The sequence below is a fragment of the Scomber scombrus genome, chromosome 14 (genome assembly GCF_963691925.1).
Source record: "Scomber scombrus chromosome 14, fScoSco1.1, whole genome shotgun sequence".
Taxonomy (NCBI): domain Eukaryota; kingdom Metazoa; phylum Chordata; class Actinopteri; order Scombriformes; family Scombridae; genus Scomber; species Scomber scombrus.
This window is the reverse complement of record NC_084983.1, coordinates 7,909,850-7,929,345: the sequence shown is the minus strand read 5'-3', so window position 1 is coordinate 7,929,345 and position 19,496 is coordinate 7,909,850. Positions and strand designations below refer to the sequence as shown.

General features: G+C 39.1%; 1 protein-coding gene across 1 annotated transcript; it reads left to right on the top strand.

Annotated features, from left to right (window-relative positions):
- Window positions 1–5,896: 5,896 nt before the first annotated feature.
- On the top strand, window positions 5,897–18,261 carry kif4 (kinesin family member 4). The gene is made up of 31 exons (XM_062432925.1): window positions 5,897–5,980; window positions 7,291–7,435; window positions 7,827–7,941; window positions 8,354–8,544; window positions 8,655–8,744; window positions 8,858–9,024; window positions 9,331–9,425; window positions 9,606–9,725; window positions 9,907–10,082; window positions 10,255–10,316; window positions 10,400–10,532; window positions 10,738–10,796; window positions 11,085–11,190; window positions 11,331–11,438; window positions 11,650–11,832; window positions 12,043–12,146; window positions 12,282–12,426; window positions 12,739–12,849; window positions 12,965–13,048; window positions 13,302–13,415; window positions 13,610–13,765; window positions 13,887–13,984; window positions 14,281–14,410; window positions 14,506–14,676; window positions 14,793–14,909; window positions 15,024–15,101; window positions 15,272–15,373; window positions 15,531–15,698; window positions 15,818–15,943; window positions 16,328–16,426; window positions 17,657–18,261. Exons 2-31 carry the CDS (start codon window positions 7,313–7,315, stop codon window positions 17,852–17,854), a joined length of 3,729 nt encoding a protein of 1,242 aa, XP_062288909.1. The 5' UTR covers window positions 5,897–5,980; window positions 7,291–7,312; the 3' UTR covers window positions 17,855–18,261.
- Window positions 18,262–19,496: the final 1,235 nt, after the last annotated feature.

Here is a 19,496-nt window from a genome sequence, read left to right as displayed (position 1 = left end):
TTCATCCTGATTGGTCAATATAACATTTAAAACACATCATATCCCTTGTTTCCAGGGCTGCTGTTTGAGATATAGGCATCATGACCACAGCAATACTGTAATCTGTAGCAAAGTCACCTCTCTAGCTCTGGGCCAACTCCATCACCCCTCAGCACCTGTGTGTCTTGGTACACATTTAGTGAGAAATGATTTGAGAGAGCAGTGAGCATCGTCTAAATGTCAGGGATTACTATATACACGTTAGGATCAGATGATCATGACTGAGCCCTGACTCATGATGCTGGGCTGAGCGAATGCAACTGCTCTATGCCTGATTTAGTAGGCTGTAATATTACTTGGGTGGGTTTCATGGGTGCAGGAGATCTTGATATCCAGATGCTAAACCTGCAGCTCATGGTGCTGGGTTTAGTGTGCACATTAATGATCCAAACATCTAGATATTTAAAGCATTACATTTATTTAGGGGTGTATTTTCCTCTCCTCCGATGCATTCAAAATACTGAGGTTTCTGCGAAATCAGATTCACATGCCCAGATCTAAATTTGAAGCTATATCTGTGAGGCTGACTGCTGAAGTCAGTCTGGAATCAATTTGCTTTTGTAATACAATTCAAGGCTCATAAGACTTTAATAACTGTTTTTCCATACACATTTTTCAAATGAAGTTCTGGAGATTTATTTTACATTTGTGGTCCAACCTTAAGGAAAAGCTGCATACTTTGTGAAAAGAACTAATGATGAGCCAAAACAGTTAAGCTGTCCAAATGATCACCAGACTTCACACTTCCTCAAAGTCTCACTCTTGCCCAACATTTAAAGTCTGGCTGGCAGTAGAGAACAGGGTGATTATGATCAAGTTGAGCCTAATATCCTCATCGTTATTTGCTTTATGTGTGATGTTGATTCTCATAACAGCACCAGTGCCAACGAAAGTGATGTAAATGCCTGCAGTACCGCAGTGCCAAAAAGGTGCTTTTATTAAACGGCCCTTAAAGTTACTATGCATTCAGTACCCACCAGCTTTGTCTTTACTCCCATTTACTCTCAAGTGCAGACACATTTGAATTCATTATCTGGGTCAGAATGGTAAGCAGTAGCCCACAGACACCCTTCTCTTAAAGTGGCTCATGCCTGACACAGCATGCTGCCTAGAGCCTGGTTTAAGATTTACAGCTAATTATTTGTAGGGCCTTGAAGATGCTGCATAGTGGAAATCTGAGCATTTGCCTGGTACCAGCCCCCTTGGGCAGCCTCAAGTACATTTTAGGGTAAGTAACATTAGTTAAAGCAAAGGTTTGGCGTAGCTTCAAATCATCATTCTACTGCATGAAACACTTGGACAGTTCACCACTATATTTTCTGTAAAACTTCGTTGGGGAATTAATCTGGAAGGCTTGGCAACTGATGCAGTCACTGATTGGTTGGCCTGGTTTTTCTTGTTTTAGACAAATTATGGTTTGCATTGCATTGTATTAAAAAAGACAAGCAGGCAACAAAGTCCTTGAAAATAATTGCACCACTTTTTCACAGGTTACACCCATCACCTGTACTGCATGAGTAGTAACATGCATGTAAAAGCTGTAGTAGTAGTGTCAGCACTCATATGGTTTTTCTTATTTGAGAAGGTTGTTTTTAGATCAATTAAATGGTAGCAAAACAGGATGTTGTGTTACTGTGCAGATTAAAATAGTGACAGTAAAATATTGTAATACTATATCAGAAAACTGCCAAGCCATACATTTTTTTCCACTTTAAAATATGAGTCAACTGAATAATGTGGAACATAATGTCCTCACTTTTGGTGACATTACAAAATGATGTATTGTGGCTTTATTGTCACGTTCAGCATCTGAAATTTGCTGTGTCACAGTTGCTCCATTTAAAACACAGCAGTCAAATAAGTAGCGCTGTGAAGTTATGGAGTCTATAGATTAATCAGCTCTGATGTGACATTTGAGGAAAGTGCAAACTTTTCAATAACAAATATCTATACCAGAAAAGTCAATTTCAACATTTCTTTTGTTCAGATGTTAATTTTAACAGTTAAAGGGGAAACTCCATTATAGATTTTTAAGCTTAGCAGAGCATGAAGCTGGTATGTACACACGGCTTAGTGCAGCTGAGCGGACTGTATTCTTGACAAAACCCCATTCATGCAACCATTGGATTTTAGGTGTGGGTGATGTCATTGCAATGCAATTCACCCCCATCCAGATTATCTTTTGAAACTACAACAGGAAAGGGGCGAGCAGGCCGAATTTCCTCCCATTCCAGCAACTGTATAAGAATGTGCACTGCTGTTCAAGGTCTGGGTGGCTTTAAGTAAGCCAAATAGGCTGACCTGAGAGCATTTATTGTTCCCACTGTAATCTTCCTATTCAAGACAAATTCTGACGTTCAAAATCATTATTTAGTGTATATACGTATATGGAGAGTATTGACTGGTTTGTTCCATTCATTTACTGTCTGTTCTTTCTTGGGAGTATAGGGGCAATCTGGTATGTTGTTATTAGGCCTTGTGGTGGAATTTCCCACAGCAGCAGGACTCCACTCACCTCTGAGACAATGTGTACAGTAGCTGACTGACAGAAAGTGAGCAGCAACGATAATTCAAATCGATAGAAAGTTTGGTCAAACTTTACAAGCGCTTCAAAAAACCAGAAATGACAAAATAACACTATGTTCGGACCGAATGTGGGGTCAACCACATACTTTGTGGTTAATAAGGAGTAAAATATTGATGAAATTTTTACTTCTCGCTGACACAAAATGGTCGTATACATCAGCAAGGATCCGGTAAATCCATACTAATGACTCAGTTATTACTTCTGTCTTTTCCTGCTGGGATTCACAGATTTCAAAACAGCACTTATCAAACAACATTGACATTTTGCACAAAATCTCTTCACCCACTAGAATTTTAAGACCCCTCCACCTTTTCACAGTTTCAATGTATATGATTTCAACTGCTCTGTGGTAGGTGATGAATAGCAAATCGAAGTGATGGCGGTGACCAGTATTCAAAAGACATTTTATCACAACATATTGCAACATGATATAACACACGCCCACAAAATTATTCTATATGCTCTCATAGTTCACCCATTCAACTTGTGAAATTGTGACTTCATTGTTTGTACGTGGGGTTTAACCGCATCTGTCACAGGAGGGGCAGAGGCTGAGCCAGACATCTGTGTTGGAGAGGATAAGCTCTATCAGTGTTGCTGCAGTTCCCTGTGGTCGCAAGGTCACAACACAGCTGTGAGTGTTTTCATTTGTCCTATACGTTCAATAAATCCTCCTCCTCTAGCATGTACAGGCAGGGCAAAAAGGTGGATGCAGGGGAAACATTTCGGTGACACTTATGCATAGTAACATATTGAGGTAAATATAAAATAAACATAATATAAAATAATTCATCCCCTGCACACCTACCCACACAAACATACCCAGACATATGTCTGTGCAACACACCCACTCACATTAACCCAAAGAGAGACAGACAGCAATAGGCCTGAGAGAACAGGTAGGTTCATAACTTGCTTTTAAAAGACAGCACAGTTGTGGTACGTCTTATATCATCAGGCAGTTTGTTTGAACTGATAACAAATGCACCGTCACCAGATTTCCATGTGATCTCAGGTACAGTTAGGAGACCAGTTTCTGATGATCTGAGGGACGGTTCTGGGGGGTTTGTAAGCCGTGAACAGGTCAGTGGTGAATTTAGGAGATTCACAATTAAGTGATTTGTACCAAGTGAATAGTATTTTGAAATCAATGTTGTATTTTATTGGAAGCCAGTGAAGTGATCTAAGTATAGGAGTAATATGCTCAGTTTTTGTTGCCCAGTATTTTGGCTGCACTATTTTGGATGAGCTGGAGCCATTCCACAGTATTTTTGGGAAGTTTGGCAAAAGGGGCATTGCAGTAAAGGAGATGAATGTATAAACCAGCTTTTCATCATCTGACTGAGACAAGATGGATTTAACTTTGGAAAAAGTTTTTAGGTGGTAAAATGCTGTCCTAGTTATACTTGTAATATGGCTCGTTCTGAATCATATAACACCAAGATTTCCAACCTGCTCACTGGGTTTCAGAGAGAGTGAGATCAGTTTGGAGTTGAACTTGGAGGTGAATGGTAAGATATATTTCACTTCTGTACGATGGAACCAAGTGGTGATTAAACAGTAATGGACCTAGATGTGCCTTGTGGGACCCCCTCAAGAGATGTTGAAGTTGCCTGATTTAAAGTTGACGAGAGACACAGAGAATATCCTGCCTGTTAGATAGAAGAGGAGCCAGAGAATGACACAGCCAGATAAGCCAACTGAATTTTCTAATCTACTGAGTAAAATGTCATGATCGACAGTATCAAAAGCTGCAATCAGATCTAATAATACTGAAATGGGAAGTTTTTTTGCAGCACTGTTCATCTTTAAATCATTGACTACTTTTATAATAGCTGTTTCAGGGCTGTGTTTAATCCCACAACCAGATTGATACACAACAAACAGATTGTGAAGAGATAGTTACATATGCAGCTGTTTGTATACAACATTTTCAAGTATGTTATTAAGAAATGGGATATTGGAGATTGGTCTGTAACTGCTAATCACAAATGGGTCTAATAGCATGCTTGAGGGAATCGGGGAAGACTCTTGATCGTAAATGGACTACATTAATATTGCACCAAGCTGGTCTTCCTACCACTCCTACCACAAGTGCTTTACACTACATGCCACATTCATCCATTAACAGGCTGCCATGCAAGGTATCTGCACATCAGGGGATCTAGTCTAATACTCATTCACAACAATATGGGAGCAATTTAGGGTTCAGTATCTTTCCGAAGGACATCTCTATGCAGACTGGAGGAGTAGGGGAAAGAACTGCCAATCTTCCGAATAGTGGACGGTCCACTCCTGAGCCACCCGCTCCATAAACTTGTATAGAACTGCTAACAATATTCAATATTCAGGTGGCAGACAGTGGAATACACTTTTTTTTTTAAATGTCAGAACTAGGTCAAGGGAGCAGGTAGAGGAATTTAGTTGGCTTATTGGCTCATCTAGATCATTAGAGGTAATAGGTGAAAAATTATAGATTGTGCCCACAGTGGTATGATGAGAGGGGCAGAGACAAGCCATATCCATCAAAATGAGTAATTGTTCTGCAGTGTTGCCATCTGCTGTGTACTGTGCATGTGGCAATAAAAGCTATTGAATCTTGAATAGCATTGTGTTTCAGATGCACACAAACACAATGGCAGTCCATGCTCTGACTTCTACTACTGGTCCCTGCATCGCTCTCTCTTCCCTGCAGAAACGTTGTCATTACTTTATCTGGACTCAGCTGTTTTCCCCTCTGGCTCCCAGTGTAATGACCTTTCTCTTCCAGCCAGAACAGAAGAGTCACTCCCCATTTTCCATTGTAGGCTGAAAACTCATCTCATCAAGAGGGATGTCGTGTCACCCACTCAACTTCCCTTCTGCCAGATCATCCTACCTCTATTTGCACTTATCTTGAAATGAACAAACAAAAATCTTCTCTGAGCTTCTTATTTCTTCACTTGACTTCACATCCTCATTTCGGTCGTTTTAGAGGGGATCTGACAAATATTGCTTATTCCATTTATTGCCTTCATTGATGATAGTTGCAACAAGAAAGCTCATGGCACATTCGCCTTTGAAGCTACAAATATTACAGGTGTAATTATGATTTTTTAAAGCTTTTGTAGTAGAAAATTATTACTAACCATTGACTGTATATTTATGTACCGTCAATAATACTAGCACTGTGTTTTTCTTCTTTTCTCCTGTAGGGGTCAGTAATGATGCCCAGCTGCGTTGGCTCTGCCACAAAATGACGAGCAGAAGAAGCAGCAGGAGGCGGAGCTGCGTGTTTGAAAGTGGCGGGCAGTAACAACATTCATTTCAAAGATATTGCTGGGAGTACACGGTTTAGGACAAATAATAATCAAGGTAACCGACCATTTCACAGTAAAAAGTTTGTTAATGGCGTCTAATATTAGGCCCTTTGACTGTCAGATCCGTTGAATACTTGTTTCGTGATATTTAAAGGTTGGCACCGGGGGAAACGCGAGGGTATTAACGTCTGTTCACATTACGTTGACGCTGCTTTTTTATTGAATTATTATTTCTCATTAAGGTTGGAAACGCTTTATTTTGCCATTGGTACTCAATAAAAATGTTTACTTTACCAACTGCCAACTAAGAAGTAGGCGATGTTACATTATTTTGCAAGACTTAATTGAAGAAATACTGAATGTTAAGTTTAACGTAAGTTAGCGTTAGCTTTCGTATCCTGGCGACGTGTTGAGTTCATGGTCCATAGGAGATTAATTTACAGGACTAAAACTGTTCAAAGTTATTGCACTAGTCGGTTTTGATAGGTCTGCTTGAAAGTGGGTTGTGTGTAGGCGATGTCAGACTAAAGCTGGAGCTCCTCCACAGACAGTGAATAATTGATATTTCACTTTGCATGACAATGACAACAGGGTGGTGATTTTACTGAGATGTGGGCCATTGATTCAACACGTGAAAAAGCCGCAATACTCTTAATTTTGAGAACAGTCACCTCAGTGTCAGTGAACTAAATTAGATTATATACATTTATAAATACGGGCCTTGCTGTTTGAAATCATCTGAATAGCGCATTGTAATATCAGACGTAGTTCCATTACTTTCCATGTTTAAAGTAAGTGGGTGTCCAGCTTTTCTACAACAATGGATGCAACCAAATGATTGGTTCTGTTGTTCAATGGACACATTTTGTAGGTTAATGAGATCCAAGTAATGCAGATGTCACATTTATGTACACGACACGACACTCAACAATTATATTGTTATGGTGATGTGTTTAAATTAATCTACAAAAGCAACAAATAGCTGCTATGTTTGTTATGTAATATTGGCATACATTTAAAAAGTCAGCATTAACTGCTTATGTTATTGTTTAGATCTTCTTTTTTTTTTGCAATACCTCTTTAAATCCTCCTCTAGTATTCACACAGTGCTTAACTGTTTACATGATGCTTCATTACTTTTGTCAGCATGAAAAATAAATCACAGTCGCCCCATCACCGTTGCAGTCAGTGTTAATGCTGTATCATTTTAGTCCTGTTTCTTATTGAAAATTAAGTTTTTAATAAAGTCTTCTGTCCATTCAAAATATGTCAGCTGTTAGTTTGTAGCATGTTAGTTGGTCACATTATAAGGCTGATATTACCTGGCTTCTTTATGATAATCTCTTCTGTTTCTGTTATAACCAGTTGTTAACTGGAATCTTCCACTATGGCGAACGAGGATGCAAAGGTGATCCCAGTGCGGGTCGCCTTGCGGTCTCGCCCATTGGTTCCAAAAGAAATCAACGAAGGATGTCAGTGCTGTCTCAATTTTGTGCCTGGGGAGCCACAGGTTGGAAAAATGTGTTCTTCTTTTTTGTCTTTTTTTTTTCTGTGTGGTTTCAGAGTAATGTTTTGTAACAACCCAACCTTCATCAGAGACAATTAAAACTCAAAAATATGTGTAACAGTCTTATGATATTTAAATTGTTGTTCTGTATTACACAGCAGAATTCCACTCTGGGTTACGTATAAGGACAAATAAAAGTGTGACCAGAATAATATCAGGACTGAAGTTTTATTGGCTAACAGGTTTCTTATTGTGGCATTAGTAATGTTTCAACAACACCATGCAACTAGTTAGACCACGTATAGGTGGATATAGTGTCTTTTTTTTCACTCTTATGCAACACTATACATTATGTTCAATAATTGCTAAAGTATATATATATCTATATTTGCAGGTGATCGTTGGTGCAGAGAAGGCGTTCACCTATGATTATGTATTTGATCCCACTGCTGAGCAAGAAGAAGTCTACAGTTCTGCTGTGTCCCCCTTATTGCGTGGGCTTTTTAAAGGTAGCTGTACCTGTTTTACATGATGATTTATTGAGCTGTTTTCTTTATGGTTTTTACACACTTCCTGTGAGGTTACCGTGCATGGTCTGCAAGATGTACCTTGAACCAGAAAGTATTGTTTTTAATAGTTTTAACTGTTTTTATGCCTCAGGGAGTGCTTTCTACAATTCGTTGTATTGTTGTCTGTCCCTCAATATAATGACACTAAAGCTACGACAACCAAGTACCGTTAAATTTATGGTTTAAAAAAGACACTTCAATACGGACAGTGTTTGCCACTGGTGGCGCAAAAATGTAAAGCTAAAATAACAGTTGAAACTAACAGAAAAAACATATTTCAATTAGCTAAGATCTGAAATTAGTATCATAACTTTTTCATTTTTTAATCATTTTGCCCTCCTGCTTTTTGTAGGCTACCATGCCACTGTACTCGCATATGGACAGACAGGATCAGGAAAGACCTTTTCCATGGGAGGAGCGTACACATCAGCACAAGAGAATGATCCTTCAGTAGGCGTTATTCCACGAGTCATCAAAAGGATCTTTGAGGAAAAGGAAAAGAGGGCAGACTGTAAATTCGGCCTGGCAGTGTCTTACCTGGAGGTTGTTGGACATCATTTTTAGTTTATAGATAAAGCCTTTAATGTAATTTGTGAATGTAAAGTGGTCAAGATTTACACTAATGAGTCAAGCCTTTCCCTTTCTGATTGTAGATTTATAATGAAGATGTTTTAGATTTGCTGTGCATATCTAAAGATAAACCCGCCATCAGCATTCGGGAAGATCCTAAAGAAGGCATTAAGGTAAGTGATTGACATGTTTAGAAGAATCTACCTATAACCCTGTTTTTCTGTGACACCATGTCTAAGTATACTGTGTCAGCTTCGGTTTCTGTTGCTCATGTCCCATTTTACAGCTTGTGGGTTTAACTGAGAAGAAGGTGTTCTCTGCCCAAGAGATGGTGGGCTGTCTGGAGCTCGGAAACTCGGCTCGCACCGTTGCCTCCACAGCAATGAACGCCGCCTCATCCCGCTCGCATGCTATCTTCACCATCACACTGGAGCAGCGCAGAGGGGGAGACAAGTCAGTTTGTCATCATTTCATCACGCCTTCTGCTAGACATAACAATTTAAATTTGAAATGAATTCTGTAATCACTTTTTGCCCTGGGCCATAGTTATATTATTATAATTAGCTTTAAGATAAGCCATCTATCCTCCTCCTCATTTGGATAGTGAAGCCCAGAGGGGGAAGGCTTGGAGGTTTTCTGAGGTGAAACAGAATACATAAACTGGAACTGAAGATGAATTTGCTGTTTTTATAAAGACACCATATGATTTTGCCCCTGAAATTCGTTTTTTTACAATGAATGTTTAATATTTTATTGCAGGGTTGACTCCATTGTTTCAAAGTTGCACCTTGTGGATCTGGCCGGTTCAGAGAGGCAAAAGAAAACCAAAGCAGAGGGAGATCGTTTAAAGGAAGGTAATCTAAACATGTTTTTCTTTACATTCATTCACTTTAAAAACCGTCATTATTGAATGAAACATTCATCTCGTTATACAGTATTGGCTGCAGTGTAGAATTTCTGTGTTTTTTCTGTCTTGTGTTGGTGTGCTGAATATCATAGTTTCTGTTTTTGATGCTATTTGTCGTCATCTTCAGGCATCAGCATCAATCGAGGCCTTTTGTCTTTGGGTAATGTGATCAGCGCTTTGGGAGACGAAAGCAAGAAAAATACCTTTGTTCCTTACCGAGACTCCAAGCTGACCCGCCTGCTACAAGGTACGCTTTGATTTTAGATGTTCAGAAGTTACATAGTGATTATCAAGACGGTCTTGATAATCATCCTCATTTTGAACACCTTTAATCATTTGAGGAAAAAATATTTTTGGGAAAGGATCCATCAGGTGTTCAAAGCAGCAACACAGCCTATTTTTGAACTTTTGTGTGTTCGTTTCATCAGATTCTTTGGGAGGCAACAGCCACACATTGATGATTGCGTGCATCAGCCCTGCGGACTCAAACATGGAGGAGACCATCAACACGCTGCGATACGCTGACAGAGCTCGCAAGATTAAAAACAAACCTATTGTCAACCTCGACCCCAGAGCTGCGGAAATGAGCCGTTTGAAACAACAGGTACAGGAAGTGCAAATCCTCCATCAGTCCTCTTTAGTTCTGCTTAAACCTCCATTTCGCTTGTGTAGCAATGCTGCAAGTTAAATGCTGTTCAGTTACTTGAAGAGAAAGAAAAAGAGGTTGAAAGATTGAAATGCATCAAATGTTTAGCTTTGACACTTTTCTCCCGCAGGTTCAGGAGCTGCAGGTGATGCTTCTTCACGCCCGCGGAGGTGTTGCCCCGGTGCTCTCTGGGTAAGACATAAAACCTGATGTAACCAGTGTACATATTACCCATAACAAAAGAGCGTAACAGTTACTCAGTTGGTCCGTTACAGGCCCGAGTCAACGGAGAAAGTGACCAAGCTGTTGGAAAAGAACCGTTCTCTGCAGGATGAGAACAATAAACTGAGCAGGGAGCTGAGTGAGGCTGCAGGACAGACCGCCTTCATGTTCGAGAAGATCATTATGGTGAGCTAAACCTTAACATTTACCAATCCTTCCTGCAAAGTTACCAGTGGCAACGCGTGGCAACGCTTTAAAAAAAAAAAGAAAAGGCATTAAAAAACATTAAAACATTGGTTAAAGTGATGCTTAATTTACACATTCTATGCTTTGTCTTTTTTTTTTTTCATCCTTCGTGGTTATCACACTGTACTTGCTTCATTTTTATTAGACGGAACAAACAAATGAGAAACTCCAGAGCAAACTGGAACAACTGCGGCACCATGCAGCGTAAGTTTACAAAAGCACGGAGCCAGGAGGGCTTTACCGTGTGTCTGACTAAGCTTAAAAAGAACACTGAATACTTAAAAGCTACTGTTGTTAAAGGCTTTGTTTGTTTTTTAATGGCCTAAGTCAGTTTTGTTCATGATTTGTTGTTGCATACTGAAGATCTCATCAATAGCTTTAAAAGTTAAACAAGTTTTAGTTGAGGAAAAAATAGAGAAAAGGTAGCAAAAGTCTGATATACTAGGTTAATTTAGCACAATGCTGTCTTATATCTTTACATCTTTCTTTCAGATGTACAGTGGATCTTGAGAAATTGATGGAGACCCTGGAGGATCAGGAGTTGAAGGATAACATCGAGGTGATGAGGAACCTACAAGACATCATCCTGGAACTCAAGGTAACAAAGTCCAGCTTATATATTAATGCACCTATTTATCAAGACTCACGTAGTAACAGAGTTAAATCCAGCAATGCTGATTTGAATGTTCCTAATATTCAAATTTCACGGATTACTGTTTTGTTTTGTTTTTTTCTAAGAATGAGAGTGCAGGCATCGCTGCCTCCATTGATGCTATGGCTGCAGGAGAGGATGTACCAGAGATGTCAGAGAGTGGTGGCAAAGATGCAGCAGATGAGTCCCCATCAGTATGTTAACATTTATGTTCTCTTAATGTTTATAATTTAAAGTTTATTATTTCTTGAAGTGCTTTTCATGAGACTTTTTAGTAGTGAAACAATAATATATTCACTCTTTTGATCACATCAATTGATCAGAGAATAAAAACTGCTGCAGCTCTTTGCTTTTTTCACAATAAAGTGTAAATGTAAACAATGTCCCTTCTCTCACATTAAACAGGATAACACTGACGCTGCTGGTAAGGAATCACCAGAGGGCTTTACAGCCCATCATGCACTGCGACAGGCCCAGCTCTCCAAGGAACTGATTGAGCTCAACAAAGTGTTGAGTCTGAAGGAAGCTTTTGTGAGGAACATGTGTCAGAATGACAGCCAGCTGGAGGGCATGCAGTCAGAGCATCAGGTATGAGGACCTTTGACCCACTCGCTCATTTTAAAATCATTTAAATTCCAGTTATTTATAATTAGTTCAAATTCAGTGAATTTTGAATTGAACTTGAGGGGAGTTAATCTGTGGTGACACCTATTGGTTCATGAGACAGTTGAAATGGGTTAAATTGTGTGATTACATTAAAACAAATATATACTGACTCATGTGCATTTGTCCCTCCAGAAAAACGTACACAGTCTCAAGTCGTCAGTCGACTCTCTGCAGAAGGAGAAAGAGGAACTGATTTTGGCACTTCAGTCTGCAAAGAAAGACACCAACCAGGCTAAGTACGAACAATCTGCTTTTTGGCCGCGGTAGACGTACTTGTGCTAAATTTGTTTTGACGTGAATTCTCAAAAGTAATCCCATAATCCCTCACTCTTCACGATCTTCTTCATCTGACATACACCATCTTCTTCTAGGCTTAGCGAGCAGCGCAGGAAGAGGCTGCAGGAGCTCGAGGGCCAGCTGGGAGACATGAAGAAGAAGCTTCTTGAGCAGTCTAAAATGCTGAAACTCAAAGAGACCTCTGTTCAGAAAGTTAGCAAGCTTGTGCATGAAATCCAGGTAAGCAGTCATTTTCTTTACTTTCACCGAGTTCTGTCGATGGTGAGGGAAATAAACATATTGATTCCATTTTGGATGTAAATAATTAATTCTCCAATATCTGTTTGACTGTTTTTACTGATCAATAAAGACGAGTGCATAATTATATTGCTCAAGAATAAACGAGAGATCAAATTCTTTCTAAAGACCCACATTTCTAAGATATTTCCTACTTTATTACATCACTGTTTGCTATGAGTTGAAACACAGCACTGTTAATACACGTGTGAGCTATAAATCCCGAACCGTAGCACAGTAACAGTGTCCTTGCAGGCTATGAAGACTCAGCGTACACAGCTGATGAGACAGATGAGGGACGACTCTGAGAAATTCAGAGCCTGGAAGAGCAAGAAGGACCGAGAGGTGCTGCAGCTCAAAGAAAAGGTCTGTGGCAATACAAGTTCTTCCTGAGACACTGTCAGGATTTAATATATAAATTATTTTTATATGAGGTTCATTTTCTTCTCGAATCCCAAAGTTAAATATTTATGTTTTACAGGATCGTAAACGTCAGTATGAGTTGCTGAAACTCGAGCGGGATTACCAGAAACAGGCCAATGTCCTGCGTCGCAAAACTGAGGAGGTGAGGCCTCTTCCTTTATTATCTGTGCAATTTAATTTGTGTGAATCGATTTTCAAAACGAGCATATAAAATAGAAAGTTTCTACTTAGTACTGTTGGTTTTGATGTGTTTCACTCATTTGCACTAACCTGGCTGCAAACCTCTGAGTCACTGCCCCATTTTCAAATTCTTCATGCAGTATTAGGCTGATGTTGGAATTAAGTGTAACAGGAAATTATTCACAGATGCTTATTATGATTTCCCCCCCCTTCAGGCTGCAGCTGCAAACAAGCGACTGAAAGATGCTCTTCAGAAGAGAAGTGAGGTAGCAGACAAACGCAAAGATATCCACAACAGAGGAATGGAGGGAGCTGCTGCAAGAGTTAAGGTAGTAAATCTGATTCTAGGACTTCTCTACACTCACAATGACTACCAAGTATAAAAAAACGTATTCAATTATTGTTATTAAAAAAATAATTATCCTGCTTGAGAGGTTGAGGCTAGAATTATTGTGTGTAAATACAGCCAAAATGAATCCAAATTAGACAGAGATAAAGTTTCTGCATTACCTTATGTGATCAGGCTTGGCTTCTCAATGAAGTGGAGGTGATGGCGAGCACAGAGGAGGCCCGGCGCCACCTCAACGACCTGCTGGAGGACAGGAAGGTCTTGGCTCAGGAGGTCAACCACCTCAAACAGCAGATAGAGGCAGGGGAGCGATCTACTGCCAAAATCAGGGTGAGCATATACTTTACATTCAAACATTCACAAAATGGAAAATAAGCTAGAACTGCAGTGAACCAACAATATAAAAAATATCAGGAATCAATCTTTTGTTTTGTTGTGGCTTTCCGTGTAGCGCCGGACGCTGATTATCTCTGAACTGGAGAGCCAAGGAGCGATGGAGACTCCTGTGACCAAACAGGTAGAGAACCTGGAGACAGAAATGGGCCTCAGGTGAGTCAGAAAAACCAGCTCAGTCACTCCTATAAACACTTAATTCAACCCTGACTCCCCATAGCAAGAATTAGCTTCTCATCTACACAACATTTAATGACACACACAATGTTTTAAAAATCTATCTAAAGCTTGCTCTGCCAGGGGTATTGCTGCTACCTCATGAAACAAGATACTTTTAACAGATATATTTGCTTTTATTTAATATTTCACACAGGAATCTATTCATTTATTTTGTGCCTCACTGCTGGACAGGAAATGTTTTAAGATGTTCAGTATGATTTGTATTCTAACAGGAATGCTCAGATAGCTGACCTGCAGCAGAAAGTTCTTGTTGCAGACAGCGAGGGACGTCTGAAACAGCGCATAGACAGCATCACAAGTATAGTCGATGCCAAGTGTGCTATTAAGGTGCTGATGTCTGAGGTGAGCAAAAAGGCTAATGCATATTTTTTATATTCACATTTGCCACTGCTTGTCCGTATTTCCAAAAACCATAAAATGTTCCTCTTTTTATTCAGATGGTGTCCACTAAGTCAGCCAGCGCCAAGCTGGAGAGCGAACTCAAACAGGAGAAAGGAAACGCACAAGATTTAAGAAAGATGATGGCTGATGAGAGAAATGTGATGTCAACCATGGACATGGAGCACCAGCAGCAGCTGGTGGAGCTGGAGCAGAGCCATCAAGATAAGGTGCTCATACAACATCTGTTATTCATATACCAGTTTGCATCTATTTCTACTTAAATGCATATTTATTAAATGGATAATTTCATATTTATGATTTGTCTTTTTGTTCCCTCTTACAGGTCCTTTACCTCCTGAACCAACTGCAGAACAAACCTATTTGTAAAGAGTCAGATGAAACAAAGAAAGAGGAGGAGAGTTCAAAGGAGAAAGAGCTGCTGCAGCGCCTCAAAGTTCAGGTTTGTCTCTTTGAGCTGAAGAAGCTTAGTCTCCACATTTCTCCTTGATTTAGGAGAAAATGTGCAAAATGATCTCAGTGTGTTAATTAATGTTGTTCTTTGTAATCATTTTAGGAAGAAGAGCTTGAAAAGCTGCGAGAACTAAATGAGCAGAACCAGAAACTGGTGGAGCAGAATGAGCAATACAGACAGGTAACTGCATCATTGTTGGCTTCCATCTGTTGTTATTTTTAATTATTTTAATGTTAAATTGAATTGTAAATAATAAATATTCACACAGGTATAACAAAAATGTAAAAATGTCAAGGGAAGCTGTGTGACTTGCTCAAATCCAATCATGTCTTGTTTTCTTTCCTTTACAGAAACTGTCACTGCTCCACTTGGCAAGTACAAAGAAAATCCTCATGCCTACGACCAACAAGGAAAACAGTCCAGATGACTCATTTGAGTATGTTCCTCCAAAGGTACGTTTGCAGATATTCACTGTTCATTTTTGTACAAGGTTACAATGTAATATAGATGAAGCTTACTGTGCTTTCACAGAGAACATACAGAGACATACTGTACTTTAAAATCCAAGTGTGTTCATTTTTCTTTGCTTGTGTTCTCCACCAACAAAAGCCTAAAGCGAAGCGCTTAACCACAGCTAAAGCACACGCCAACATGGCCATCGAGATTGAAGAGCTGATGTCTCCCAGTGAGGATGAGAATGTGGAGGAAGAGGACGAGTGGCGTCCCCTGAAAACTGAGCGAGGTCGCAGAAATTCCAAGAAAACAAAAGCTACCGGGGTGAGTCTCAGATTACGATTGAAATCCTTGAACTAAACACAGCACTGGAATATTTTCATTATTTGTGATTCAGCAGTAAAATAATGATGTGCTGATTAGCCTCTTCTTTTTTTCTTCAGTGTGCGTGTAAAGGTCGCTGCGGCAACAAGCAGTGCAGGTGCCGTAAAGGAAAGATGACATGTGGGGAGAACTGCCAGTGTGACCACGAGAAATGTCGAAATATGGACAACCCGGCACCTTCTGAGGTAAATTATCTGATGATTTCCAATCTATCTATTGATAACTTACCCTGTAACAGGTGTACGATGACTCTGCTCTATTCAAATGTCCCAGTAAGCCAACACCACAATACCAGTACCCTGAAACCGAAGCAGCTGTTGTCATAAGGAACAGTTAATAGCTGTATTGTCATTCTTTATGTAATGACTGAGATTAATGCTCAGAACTAAAGGTATTAGACTAATAGTTGTTACATCATTAATTATATACCATAATAACCTGCTGCTACTTTATTATTACATAACTTGTCATTTGTTACCATAGACATGTTTCTTCTGTCCAGTCAGAACTTGGCTCTCATTGATTTGCTTTGTAGAAGAATAAAATAAATTGAGCTCTGTTCATTTCAGGATTCGAGTCAACCAGAAAACGTTTCCAGAGACTCCACATCCGTCAGCCCTGACAACAGCACCTTCTTTAAGCCGCCTTCCTGTACACCCACCAAGAAGGTAAGCTGTCTCCTGGACAGACCTGAAGTCTCAGTAATATAAAGAATAATCATCCATACGGTGGTCTGGAGAACGACTGGAATGCATGCCGATGTTAGGTTTAAAAGACAGTCCACTGGATCCAAGAAGTGTGGTATGTAGGCGTGTCACGAGATCTCGCGATATTAAAACATGATGATATTCTCGTCGAGGTTAATGCTGTCTTGTGAAGCAGTATTCAGGGGGTAGCACGGGGTGCCAAAAAAGACGATCAATTTTCTATTGCTCATTTGCACGTCACGTCTTCTTTTTATAATGTCACAAGTGGATCATTAACTTTGTTAGAGTGAGTGCCCTCATTTTAGTTTGTGAACTAGCAACTTCTACCTGCTGAGAAGATCTCACAGTCAGAAGTATGAGATGAGGAGAGGAGCAGCGGTAGGTTGACCTCAGGTCTCTACACTGAAAGTCTGAGGTAGGAGGAGCAGGGAATCTAGTGCAGCTATGGAAGCCTAATCATGCAAAAAGGAAAATGAGTCACACTACCAAATTTATTTAATTATGTTGTTCTATTTGTATATTCGTGTGATAGGATTTGTGCAATTTACCTTTTATTTCAGTTTTTATTAGCAATATGTTAATGTTAATGTAATTAGTGATAATTAGATTCTTTATTTTATTTATATGTATGTACTAGAATTGTTTCTATTCTTCATACTTTTTTGGTATTTGTGACTCCTTTAACAGTGCTTGCATATTGCATACTGCATATGATAATTCATACTTAGAAAGTATAACTGAAGTGACATTCATTACAAGATGATTAGTTAAACATGTCAACATGGACCACCTGCATTGTTTTGCATTTTGTGACATTCAGTTAAATAAAATACTATTTTTCCAGTCAGTGAAGTTTTCTTAAAAATAGTATTTAAAATCTCATCTCGTTCTTGTGAACTCAATATCGCGTATAGTCTCGTTTCGTGAGCTGAGTGTATCGTCACCTAGTCGTATGACTTCTCAGTGGCTGTTTGGTCCATTCTTGCTCAAGTAGTTTAAACATCTCAGGTGATTTGCTCTCTGGACTGCTGCTTACTCACAGCTGTTTTCTGTATTCAATCTCACTATTTTATTCTTCCTGTTCAATAAACATCTCACAGCAGGCTGATGGTGAAATGAAAACAACTGTTATGACTGTGTGTGTATTTTGACATATAGTCAGCCTCCAATGTCTCATTTCACTCTTTTCAGGTGCTAAAAGAAATTGGAGACATGGGACATGCCACTGCAGACCTGAAGGAAAAATCTGTCTTGTCAGATGAAGAGGACGATGATGTCGATGAGGAGGACAAAACAACAGTCAGCTTCCTCAAGAAGAAGAAAAGGATTCTGACGAGCTTTCAGAACAGTTTTTTCTCTGGCTGCACTCCCATCAGAGAGGAATCTTAGTCGGCACAGAGCGTGTTGGTTGGTTTTTTACATTAGGCGTCTTTGTTTAAATGTTTGTCCTGTTTCAGTCTGTTTTTATAGGTGACTAAACTGTTGTGTTACTGTTACTACTGTAACTGTAGCTGTTGATTCTAAAACACTTCACTGTTTTTCTGTAGAGGTCATAAAAGGACTGTGAATAGTATTGAGTTAATTACTGGAACATACAATGAGATGATCAAGAAGCCTGTATATAACTTTTAGTTTCACATTCCCCATAGAGTAAGAGTAAATTGACTTTGCTAATACGTATAATTAGTAGTCCACAAACTGATCATTATAACACAACATTGAGGTTTTTAACTGTTTTATTATCAGAGCTGAATAAAGTCTTACAGCCAAATCTTGGTTTCAAGCAACTACAAACTGTTCTTCTTTCATGTCTGAATTTAATAGTGTAATGTTTTAGTGTAATAAATAGATGGAAATTAATTTATTTCATTCATTAGACTGTTTATGATTCATGTTTTACTTTTCACTCACTTCTGTTGTAGTTTCTTAGAGGCAGCTGAGTTTTAGTGGAAATGTTTTTAGACATTGAATTAAAAAAATAAACCTTAAACAGAAACATTCATTTTAAGTCAAAGTCACTGGATCAAAGTGTGGTGCTTATTTTGGTTCACAGATGTCTGAACCTCACAGTATCAACACATGGATCATTAGCATGTTAACGTGTTGGTGAATTTTGGCTGAAGGTTGAATAAGGGAAATTAATATCTAACCAAGTGGACTCTGTATATATCTAATTGAGTGTTTGAGGAGAAGATCTTTGATAGACAACAACTTAACTAGTATTTGTCAAGTCTTTATGAAGCAACGGTTCTAGAAAGCAGAACATCAAACATGAACATTTGCAGCTTTTCTGTTTAGCATCATTTTAAACAACATCTTTAGCATTTGGACAAGTAATTTGTAGGCATAACTTTGAGCTGTGAGAACAGGATCAGATTGGTTGCCGCTGGACCGATTCTGCTGGTTCCACGCATATTACACCATTTGATGGCTGATTAATTTTTTCCTTAAGATGTTTTTAATAAGGATCCATTTAATTTGTTCCCTAAGGAATCAATAAATGCCTTTATTGTCATTACACAGCAATACAACAAAATTGTGTGTCCCCAGTGGCTTATTACACACAAATACAGCAACGGACAATATACATAAATCAACAGACATAAAAAACACTGGATAAAAATATTTTTGACTATGATATGAGCTGATTGGCATATTTCACTGTTGAAACTATCTAAATAATGGAGACACTTTCTATATCATCTTTAGTATTCCTCTGCTTTAGTCTCTTGTTACTTATCGACCAACATATATGCAGGTAACTGATCTGCAAAGAGCCATTACATCAGTGTGCCAAGTAACAGTAGTATCTTCAGGATGTTTTGGATTTTATTCAGTTTGTTCGTCCTGCTCCTATCGAAAGTTCTCTGAGGGCAGGTGAGAGAAAATCTTTAGTGCCCTTGATCTGCCCGGTAGGTCTCCTGGGTCCACCATGCCTGATACACACAAACTGAGTCAGCTGAGAAACATCCTCAGAAATCATTGTTCTAAAGTCCAGTCACAACATATTGATCAGGTTTTTAATTACTGG

What these genes read in the sequence shown, in the direction of transcription:
- kif4 (XM_062432925.1), top strand. Translation starts at nt 7,313, where the DNA reads ATGGCGAACGAGGATGCAAAGGTGATCCCAGTGCGGGTCGCCTTGCGG. An exon ending in AGCAGAGCCATCAAGATAAG is followed by an intron (nt 14,677 to 14,792) that starts GTGCTCATACAA and finishes TCCCTCTTACAG; the next exon opens with GTCCTTTACCTCCTGAACCA. An exon ending in TTGAGTATGTTCCTCCAAAG is followed by an intron (nt 15,374 to 15,530) that starts GTACGTTTGCAG and finishes CACCAACAAAAG; the next exon opens with CCTAAAGCGAAGCGCTTAAC.